The sequence below is a fragment of the Spinacia oleracea genome, chromosome 4, assembly GCF_020520425.1.
Source record: "Spinacia oleracea cultivar Varoflay chromosome 4, BTI_SOV_V1, whole genome shotgun sequence".
Lineage (NCBI taxonomy): Eukaryota > Viridiplantae > Streptophyta > Magnoliopsida > Caryophyllales > Amaranthaceae > Spinacia > Spinacia oleracea.
The window spans coordinates 49,308,276-49,319,240 of record NC_079490.1 but is presented as its reverse complement, the minus strand read 5'-3'; the positions used below and the strand labels follow the sequence as shown (position 1 = coordinate 49,319,240).

Genomic DNA, 10,965 nt, shown 5'->3' with positions numbered 1-10,965 from the left:
GTATCGGAAATATGAATATTATCCAAGTCGTAGATGTTGCCGGAAACGGAAACATGGTACGTATCGGAAAATATTGTTGGAAATGGAAATATTACCAGAATCGGAAATATTGCCGGAAACGGAAATATTGTCAGAATCGGAAATATTACCGGAATCGGAAAATAATTCCGGAAACGGAAATATTAAATATTTGTTCGAAACGGAAATTAATTCCGGAATCGGAAATATTGAATATTGTTCGTATCGGAAATAGATTCCGGAAATGGAATTTTAATCGGAAGCGTATCGTACGAATTAGCATCGGACGAGGCCTGCCGGACGAAGGCCCAGCACGAAGCCAGGCCATCGCCCAGCAAGCACGCACGCCACAGCCCAGCGCGCACAAGGCCACGCATGCGTGGGCCGCGCTGCGTGGGCTGCTGCTCGCATGCGTGGGCAGCCCTTGTGGCTGCCGTGTGTGTGTGAGTTTGAGCTCATGCGAGATTCCTGAATCTGCAAGAGTCAGTGTATGATTAAATGTCTATTCCTATTGGATAAATTGATTAAGTAGAATTCATGTAGAATTCTAATTCCAATTAATTCGCATCCTACTAGGATTACGATTCCTTTTCCATAACTCTATAAATAAAGGCCTAGGGGTCATAATTTATACACAAGTTTCAAAGTATTCAAAAGTGAGTTTTTTGAGAGAAAATTCAAACACCCATCTTGCCCCAAAAGTGCCGAATTTTCTGAGTACCTTAAGGGCGATTCTAGTTGGTCAATCTTAAGGCGGATCCGCACGTGCTGTGGACTTTCTACGGAGGGACGACACTTGGAGTCCTAAAAGACTTGTTCTTGTTCGGTTCGGGCGCAGCTAGGGAAGGCACGCAACAAAGAGTATGCATCTAAACTATGCTAAATGATTATGTGTAAATAATATGTTTCCTGGGTTAATGGTTGTTTCCGCATGATCTATGTAATGTCATATGTATCATAACCTAACAGATCTGAGTTTCTATACTATTACATTATACACAGTATTATTTACAAAGTTGAATAAATCTAAGTAATGTAAGCAAATCTGCACTAAACAAATTGACATTGTATGTTTTCCGTCTTCTAACTAATGAATGAATCTCTCATCCATGACACACCTGCAAAAGAAAAAAAAACAACACATCATCTAATGAACAATAACAGTAAAACGAAATTGAAGATCCTTACAATAAGAAATATATACACCATGCGATAATAAGAAAAATAAATTATAAAACAATTTTCATGAACAATTATAAACCAGAAACAAAATACAGAGTAATTTTATTTTATTTTTCCAAGAATTATCTGAAAATGAACCAACCCAACAATTTAGATATAAGTTAAACTCTAGATCAGAAAATTAATTTTTTAAAAATATTCAGATTCTTAACTTTTATTAACATTAAAATGACTTTTTGTTGGAAGAAAATAAGACAATACAATGAAACTTGCTCACTTAGATCTAAGAATATCAGATGGTAACCTAACGCCGTTGTCCTTTTGTTACCGCTCACGTCAGAGACGAACATCATTGAGTGAAGATCGAATTAAGCTGAAGATCCAATTAAATCAAGAAGCAGAACAACCAATTTTCACCAAAAAATCGAATTAAATGAACAAGCAGCATAATGTCAACATTAGCGAAGAAATCAAAGCATGGCTGATTTTCTTCATATTTCAATCAAAAATTAGTGAAGAAATCGACATTAGCAAAGAAATCATGAACAAATTAAGAAAAAACAGGGCAAAAAACAAATTACAATAAAAAATTAATGCGAAAAGGAGATTGGTACCTTGTTAGTATTAAGATCTCGATATAATAGAGATGACGATTCGAAGCTTACATTTCTCCATATTTTTTGAATCGCAAATATCGAATTGGAGAAGATAACGGGAGGGTGGAGGAAGTATAATCCATGGTTGATTTTCTTCAAGAGAGAATGGAATCGCAAGAAAATGAAGGAGACAAGATAAGAAAAGATCTTGAAAATGAGGAGATAATGTTAAAAAACGGCTAAGGGAATAAAGGGTAAAGAGGAATTTAGGATATAAAGAAACCCTAAACTTTGTCATTCGTTGAGGTGGATTGAGTATTTCTGGGCTGGAGAATTCGTTAAGGCGGGCATAGCCCACGTATGTTCACTTCAGCATAGTCTCTTGAAGCGAACAATACAATGCCCCATTCAACTGCCTTAATCTGTTGGGGCGTACAACACCACGGCCCGCCCCAACAGAGTCTCTTGAAGTGAACGTTTTAGAAACCCGCCCCAACATCTCATTAAGTCTTTGACCCGCGTTGACTTAGTGGTTGTTGAGGCACGGTTTAAAATGCCCCCCTCAACAAGGGGGCTGCAATAGGGGTTTTTTCCACTAGCGATATGAAAATTTTAGAACTTTTAAACTACATTATTATGTATAATATAGCCAAACTGTCAAATGAGTGTATCTGAGTCTGCATAAATTAATAAATAATAAATGGAAAAAATTCATTATAAGTTTCTCTATTATATAAGGGAACTCCTAAGGTCATTACGATAAATTTTTGGTGTCCCCTATATAATAGTTTATATTACCCTCCCTCACTCACTCACAATTTAATTAATCAAGTTATATTGCATAAAAAATAATAAATTAACAATTAGTGTTAATTGCAACCTAGCTATGCTATTTTCATAAGGGTCGCAACAACAAAATGGAAAAAGTCAAAGCATCATTAATTAACATTTAATGCTAATATTATCCATGTCAACTATTAAATTGAAATGGAAATACAAACCTCAAAATGATAACATTTTAGAGCAACGCATCAGTGATGAAGGCTTTCGGAGAAGAAGAAACAAAATTTGGTAATGTCGAAAATAGCAAACTCCGTTTTTACCAGCTTAATTTTCTTTAATTTTAATTAATTGTATAATATTTTTTAGATGTATAATTTAAGGTCTTATTTAAACATTTTAAGTGGTAACATATTTGGATTATAAGGTACTATTTGATTCTTTTACATTTATTAATCTGAAAATTATTAATAAAAATGTCATAATCCTTTCTCTAAGGGAAAGATAACCGCCTAAGGTTATTAATGTCAATGATTTTTTGGTATTCTTGATGTCTATTATAAGGGTACGCCTGAGCAGCGTGATAGTGATTGCCTATTTACGCTTACTAAACTTAAAAAATTAAAAACAAAAATATTTTATTTTACAATATAAGGGGATTAATTTAAAAGATATTTACTAAAACCACCAAACATTAAAACTTTTTATTTATTATTTATTAATTTTTATTATTTTTTATTTTTTATTTATTATTTTTTTTTATTAAATTTTTTATTTTTAATTTTTTATTTTTAATTTTTATTTATTATGTATAATGTATTATGTATTACATATTAATTTTTTTTATTTGTTTTTTTATTATTTATTTATTAATCGATCTGTATTATTTATTATTTACTAATTATTATTATTTTTTATCTATTTTTTGTTTACTTATTATCTATTATTTATTATATATTATCTATGATCTAGTAATTTTTATCTATTATCTACTTATTATCTATTTTTTATTTATTATCTACTAATTAATCCGTAGTTTTTGTTTACTTATTATCTACTAATTATTGGCATTGCCGTAATAAAAAATTATTATTAATTATTAATTATTTATTAATTAATCCGTATTATTTATTATTTATTATTTACTAATTATTATTATTATTTATTATCTATTTTTTGTTTACTTATTATCTATTATTTATTATATATTATCTATTATCTACTAATTATTATTTATTATCTACTTATTATCTTTTTTTTTAATTATCTACTAATTAATCCGTATTTTTTGTTTACTTATTGTCTACTAATTATTGGCATTGCCGTAATAAAAACCTTTTTGAAGCAAGGTCAATACAGATGCACATGTAGTGGAAGGGGTAAATGTGGGTTTGGGGGTTGTTTATTAGGGACATCAATGGAAAGATCACTAGTGGAAAACTCTTCATATGCATCGCCGTATTTGCGTCACACTTTTAAACACGCGACACAATAGTTGAATTTTTGTCTGAAATTTGATCATCTGCGTCGCAGTTTAATTTTGAGCGACGCAAATTACTGATTATCTTTAAAGTAAGTCAATTGCGTCGTTGATTTATTAAACTGCGACGCAATATTAATTAATTTTGCGTCGCAGATTAATAAACCAGCGACGCAGTTGACAGATAGAAATATATTCAGTTAAATGCGTCGCTGATTTATTATTCTGCGACGCACGGAGTTAGTAGTTGAAATTCTTTTTTCAATTTACCTTTTTTTCCATTCACACATGTTCCGCCTACCTTCCTCCATACCTCTCTTTCTCTCTCAGCCCCTTCATTCCAAAGCTTGAAACCTCAACAGTCAAAACCTCTCTTTTAGTCATTTGCGTCGAGAGCTTTTGCCACGCACAATATGCGACGCAAATGCACTTAAATGTGCGATGCAAATGACCCTTTTTCCACTAGTGGATGTTGGTGATTGCTACAAGGAAAAACCAAGAGTTAAGATTATGAATGGGGTCTCACCTTTTGAGTTTTTCATCGTTAAGGACCCAAACTTTTTTTTTCACCGTTGAGGACCCGAAAAGAATATTCCGGCCATAATTCTGAAAGTTTAGTCCCCATGGTTAAAAGGTTAGTCCCCATGGTTAAAAGGTTAGTCCCTTACACGTGTCAACGTATCATTCGGTGCAAATAAATAAGAAACCAATAGAACCCTTACACGTGTCATCAGCAAATGGGTGAAAAAAATAAAAAACGCGTCCTTGCAATACTTAACTAAATGAAGGACTCGTTTTTGCGCCAAACATTCATCTTCTTCTTCTCTTTCCTGTGTTCATTCAAGTCAAAGAAATTCTTCATCTCTCAATTACTCCAAGTCAGAGGTAGATTCTTGCCCCCAAACAACGAAATTCAGAGCAATTAGTCCACATTCTCAAGGTACAAACTTCCAATTTCGTTCCTTTTATGTTTTTCTTGTAAAATTCTGACATGATTCGATTTCATATGTTAGGGTTTAGGGTTTTCAAAAAAAAATGAAATTTTAATTTTTGAAGTTGAAATTATGTGTTGTATTTGCTTTGACTATATTCGAAATTGTTTAATTTGCATAGATAATGTGCGTAGTTGTGTGATTCGCACATCAGACGAGTTAGGGTTTGAGTGGTTTGTGTATACTTGAAGAACAGGGGAAAGGGGTAGAACAGAGGGGAATTGCAGTAGCTTAGTATGTGCTTATAATTCATTTAGTTTCACCAAAATTCCTATAATCTATAATTTTTCTAACCTAGATGTCTGGTCTGTCTTTAGGAACCATGTCTGGATTAGCTGGAGAAAACCTCGTGTTCTGCCTTGAGGAATTGATGTGCGTGTTCGTGTTCCCCAAGCTTCCCTATGAGGATCAGAAGGTTTGTTGTCAGACTTGCCATCATTGGAGGAGGTTGTGACATTGGCAGAACGATATTATGAAGCAGCAACAGTAGGATGAAGTTGGTACTTTGGATTGGTTTTTGGTGGATTGATTGCTGGTAGCATCAGCAACCTTGATAGTTTGTTTTTGATGAATTAGTTTAGGTTGCAACAGTTAGTTGTGAGATTGCAGATTTGTAGTTGCATCAGTTAGTTGTAGTTGTTGTTGGTAGTTGTAGGAGGTAGTTGTTTTGGATGTCAAAGTTCGGGTGACATTGTGAAGGTCATTTGTGACACAATGTCATAGGTTTGACATTATTAAACATTAGATTGTACTTTGATGATTATTAATGAAATATGTCGGTTATTATTATCTAAATCTTTCGTTATCGATTTTTATATAACTGATTCAATTTTGCATATCTGAACTACTAAGTAACTAAACCTGTTATAGCACTTTGTTGGAGCTTTTAGTTGAATATGATATGAATTTTTTTATTGGATATGGATCCTTGTTTCTTTTTGTAAATGCTTGTTAATTACCAACTGATTTGTTCACATTGTATCTTGTACATAGACTGAAACTGGAATGAAAAATTATGGACTGAAACCGGGGAATTAGCTATTACCATTTGTCAAGTGTGCATGAAAAATTGACAGAGTCACCAGTTTTGGCATCCAAATGTATCATATCAGATACTTAGGCCATAATGATGTTTGACAACTAGTTATTAGTAGAAGATAACATAGTAGATTAGCAGACTTTAATGGCGAAATGGCAAATGGGTTCGTAGGTTTGTAGGGAGTAGGTAGACTATGTAAACTTAAGGTATTTGATAAATTAGCAAGCGCATTGGCTTTTACATTTGATTTCAGAAACTGAAATGCTGACTACCGGTAGGAAGAGCCTTAGGAAATTAGCAGACTGGGACAAATATGCTCTCCCTGAAGCACATCCATTGGCATGTTTCAGGTGGTCAAACATATGATTCAAAAACTGTAGTGTGCCCCCGTAGGTATTGTACTGTACAATTAACCTAGCGCGTAAAAAGTGAAAAATAGAACTCACTTAAGAGAGAGCCGCTGATCTTCACCTAATAGAATACTTTTACATAAACTGAAACTGGAATGAAAAATTATGGACTTCAGATATTCATTGCAGCAAGTTTGATGTTCTTGCTTACAGTAGAGCGACTTGATGGCAACAAGTTTGATGAACTTGCTTACAGTTGATCGGTTTTGACTTAAATTTAGGAAAACGGTCAAGTTTGACTTAAATAAGCCTTAGTTGATCGGTTTTGACTTATATTAAGGAAACGATCAATTTTGGCCTAAATTGACCTAAGTTGATCTTTTTTAACTTAAATTTAGGAAAATGATCAAGTTTGACTTAAATTGATCCAAGTTGATCGGTTTTGACTTAAATTTAGGAAAACGATCATGTTTGACTTAAATTGACCTAAGTTGATCTTTTTTGACCAAAAATTACCTAAATTGACCTTAGTTGACCGGTTTTACCTAAATTTACCAACTTAGTCTTTATTGACTTAAATTTAGGAAAATGATCAAGTTTTACCTTAATTGACCTAAGCTGATCGGTTTTGACTTAAACTAAGGAAAACGATCAAGTTGGCCTAAATTGACCTAAGTTGATCGGTTTTGACCAAAAATTACCTAAATTGACCTTAGTTGACCGGTTTTACCTAAATTTACTAAACTGATCAAGTTAGGTTAACATTGACCTATATTGACCTAAGTTTTTTGGTTTTACCTAAATTTAACTAAGTTGACCTAAACCTGAACGATCATGTTTGCGTGTTTACTCTCTTTAATTATCAAGTTATATAATGTATTATGGTTTACCACCTTCTAATACTTTATTTTTGTTATTTACTGTAGAAATTGAGAAATGGAGGATATTCCAGTGAGCTTGATAGCCCTGTGAACTCAGACGATGAAGAGTGCGGATTTCTTATTCCTCAACAGCCACCTAAGAAGAAATCTAAACTGATAACTCATTCAAATCATATGCTTACCCTTAGGGCATGTGATGACAATCATTTCTTCCTAGGTATGGAGTTTGAAAATGCAATCGAGTTTAGGAAAGCTATTACCAACTACTGTGTGCGTACAGGCAGGGATGTTCGCTGCACAAAGAATGATGCCAAGAAAATAGGAGCTAGGTGTAGTGCTAACAAGTGTCCTTTCTACATATGGGCTTCCTGTCATCGAGGGCAAGGTAATCTGGTTGTTAAAACTTTTATTCCAGTACATAATTGTGGTAGATTAGCAACATTGAAGAAGATGAGAGCTGTCTGGATTGCTAAAACATATCACAACAAGTTCAAAGTAAACCCTTATTTGAGATGTAGATAAATAGTCGAGACAATTTGGACGGAGCATGGTATAAGGGTATCTTTGTGGATGGCTTTAAAGGCTAGGAGGAAAGCTCAAAATCTCATACTTGGAGAGTACAGAGAGCAATATTCATTGTTGTACAGGTATGCAGCGGAAATTAAGCGATCAAATCCGAGGAACACGATTAAGTTTAAGTTGAATAATAATGTGTTTGAAAGATTATACATCTGTTTTGATGCTATAAAGAAAGGATTTCTTGCTGGTTGTAGAAAGTTTTTCGGGATTAATGGTTGCTTTCTTAAAGGTCCATTTGGGGGCCAACTTCTCGTTACCGTGGGACGGGATGGTAATAATCAGATGTACCATATTGCTTGGGCTTGTGTAGAGGTTGAGGATACAGATAGTTGGGGTTGGTTTTTGCAATTACTTGAAGATGATCTGGATACCCATGATGGCAAGGGTTACACAATTATGTCAGATCAACAAAAAGGATTATTGAAGGTTATAACCATTGTGTGGCCAACAGCTGAAACAAGAGTGTGTGCAAGGCACGTGTACTGCAATTTCAGACAAGTATATGGTGGTGGGTTGGAGTACAAAAGAGGTTTCTGGAAAATAGCAAAGAGCACAACGATGAATGATTTCAATGCAAACATGGATCTCTTTAAAGCTATCAAAGTTGAAGCAGGTGATGATCTACTAAAAAGGAATCATACGAAATGGATTAGGGCCTTTTTCACATCACAATCTGAATGTGATTGTATTGATAACAATATGAATGAAGTTTTTAATGCGTATATCTTGTCCTCGAGGCACAAGCCAATTGTAACAATGCTCGAAGACATAAGGGAGTCACTGATGGAAAGACTTCATAAGAAAAGGGACTTCATTGCCAACAAGGATATAATAATCTGTCCTAGAATTCAGAAAAGGCTAGAGAAAGAGAAGCTTGATGCCCGAAGATGGCTAGCTTTCTGGGATGGACATTTTTCTTATGGTGTTAGAGAAGGAGCAACTCAAGTTAGGTATGTTGTTAGTTTACTCGACAGAACATGCAGTTGCAATGCTTGGCAACTAAGTGGCGTGCCTTGCAACCATGCTGTTACAGCAATATGGAAGGCGATGGAACATCCAGAACATTATGTTTCTCACTGGTATTCAAAGGAAACATATCTGAAAGCTTATTTGTTTCCTTTAGAGCCTCTGAATGGTCCTCAACAGTGGCCAACATCCATGTACGAACCAGTCGAAGCACCAGGATGTAAGAAGTTGCAGAACCGACCCACTGTGAAGAGGAAGCCATCAGTTGGGGAAAATGTGCAAGATAATATCAAATTGAGCAAGAAGGGACTGCCTCACAAGTGTTCTAACTGTGGGGAGGTGGGACACAATAAGAGGAAGTGTTCTATGCCTCTTAAGGTACCAACTGGACCACCTATTCCTAAGAAAACAGCAACCAAGAAGACAACAACAACAACTACTCAGTCCGCACGCGCAGAAACAGCAGCATGTCAAGCAGAAGAAGGGTTTTCAGTTGCTCCAAAAACAGAAGAAACAAACTAAGGGGAAGCAACCAATGTGTGGGAATGCACAGCAAGGGTTTGCACCAACTCAGAATTCACATACATTTGTAGCAATGCACAACAGAGGTGTTGGGGTTTACACTTATCCCAATGGCTTTCAAAGGCAGGCTATGGTAAGTATTTATATCGATTCTTCGTTTTAGCTCAAATACTTGTCTCTTTGTTTAATCGAGTTTTTTTTCATTACTTAATATATTTCATGAATTATAAATTTGCAGCAAAGTTTATTATATTATACTAACACAATTTGAAATAACTTGGTAGTTCATTAACACACTTGGATCGCAAACAAGTGTTGCATCAACAACTTCACATGATCAAGCTAGAAATTCATCAACAATTACAGACCATGGAGGCTTACATTATCAAGTAAGTTACCTCACTTATATTTAATTAGTGAAATAATTATCAGAAGAACCAAAAAAATTACAACTTCTACAAAAAATAATATTATTCTAATTCTTATTCTCACATATTAATAACCCTATGAATGGATGTTTAATGGTTCTTGAAACCCTCTTCTTTACTCTCCGATTACAATGGCAAAACACCATCGAGTAATCACTCATTTTCTTTCTTTGCAGTTGTGAAATGTAGGCTTCAAACTTGCTAGTCTGCTACTGATTCTGCTGAGTTCTTCAACTTTCGGTCTAGGTACCTGCTAGTCTACTACTGATTCTGCTGAGTTCTTCAAAAGTGTTGCACCTGATTTTTCTTAAAGCTTGCGGTTGACCATAATTTTGCTCAAAATGGAACCTGATTACTATAAAACAATCAAGCAAGCTTCGTTTTTTTTGGTTTAAACAATTAAGCATTGCTGTATTTTTTGTTTAAGAGCATCAAACAGAGGAGCGTTGTACTTATTTTGGCATATTTTGGTAGAGCAGCAGCAAGCAAATATTTTTTGGACTATTTAATTCAATGCAAACTTTTCAGATTTTAATTAAATGTTTTACATTGTTATTTATTTATTTATGGTGTGGTTAACGGTGAGTTAACGGTGAGTTAACTTGTCGGAAAATAAAGTTGAGGTCCCAAAGGGTGAAAAAAAAGGTGCAGGTCCCAAAGGGTGAAAAACTCAAAAGGTGAGTCCCATTCATTATCTTAACTCGAAAAACCAAGCCACTTCCTCTGAGATAGCTGAGGCCATGGCAGTCACATATGACATTAAAATCGCCAGAAGATTTGGGTTCACTCATGTAGTACTTGGGAGTGATGCTCTAAATGTGGTACAAGCGGCAAAACTTAAGGTCAATGCATGGTTACTCTCACATTTGTTTAGTTTATGATGATATTAGGAATGATAGCCTAAGCTTAATTTGATAACTTTGTTATTTCTCATATTAAAAGGGCATGTAATATCGTAGCTCATTTAATGGCAAGATGGGATACGGGAAATCACTCTGAGTATGTTTGTAATGGTCCTTTCCCACAAAGCATCACTGCTTTGTCGGAAATTGATTTAATTTAATAACTAGTGTGTAGCCCGGGCGATGCCCCGGGTTTCTACTGTTAGTAGGTTTCAAATGGTGTTTTCGTGTTGTTTCGAATGTTGTTTGT

At 34.6% G+C, this 10,965-nt stretch overlaps 1 protein-coding gene and 1 long non-coding RNA gene across 2 annotated transcripts; both read left to right on the top strand.

The window, feature by feature from the left end:
* The first annotated feature begins 4,768 nt into the window (after positions 1 to 4,768).
* On the top strand, positions 4,769 to 5,843 carry LOC110798493 (uncharacterized). Its single transcript, XR_002536083.2, has 2 exons — positions 4,769 to 4,996; positions 5,366 to 5,843. It is a non-coding gene; the product is annotated as an uncharacterized lncRNA (long non-coding RNA).
* A 1,524-nt stretch (positions 5,844 to 7,367) lies between these two features.
* Positions 7,368 to 10,347, top strand: LOC110798497 (uncharacterized). The gene is made up of 3 exons (XM_022003675.2): positions 7,368 to 9,518; positions 9,670 to 9,774; positions 9,990 to 10,347. Exon 1 carries the CDS (start codon positions 7,889 to 7,891, stop codon positions 9,383 to 9,385), a length of 1,497 nt encoding a protein of 498 aa, XP_021859367.1. The 5' UTR covers positions 7,368 to 7,888; the 3' UTR covers positions 9,386 to 9,518; positions 9,670 to 9,774; positions 9,990 to 10,347.
* The last annotated feature ends 618 nt before the right edge of the window (positions 10,348 to 10,965 follow it).

Coding starts and splice junctions, on each gene's coding strand:
- LOC110798497 (XM_022003675.2), top strand. CDS start 7,889: ATGGCTTTAAAGGCTAGGAGGAAAGCTCAAAATCTCATACTTGGAGAG.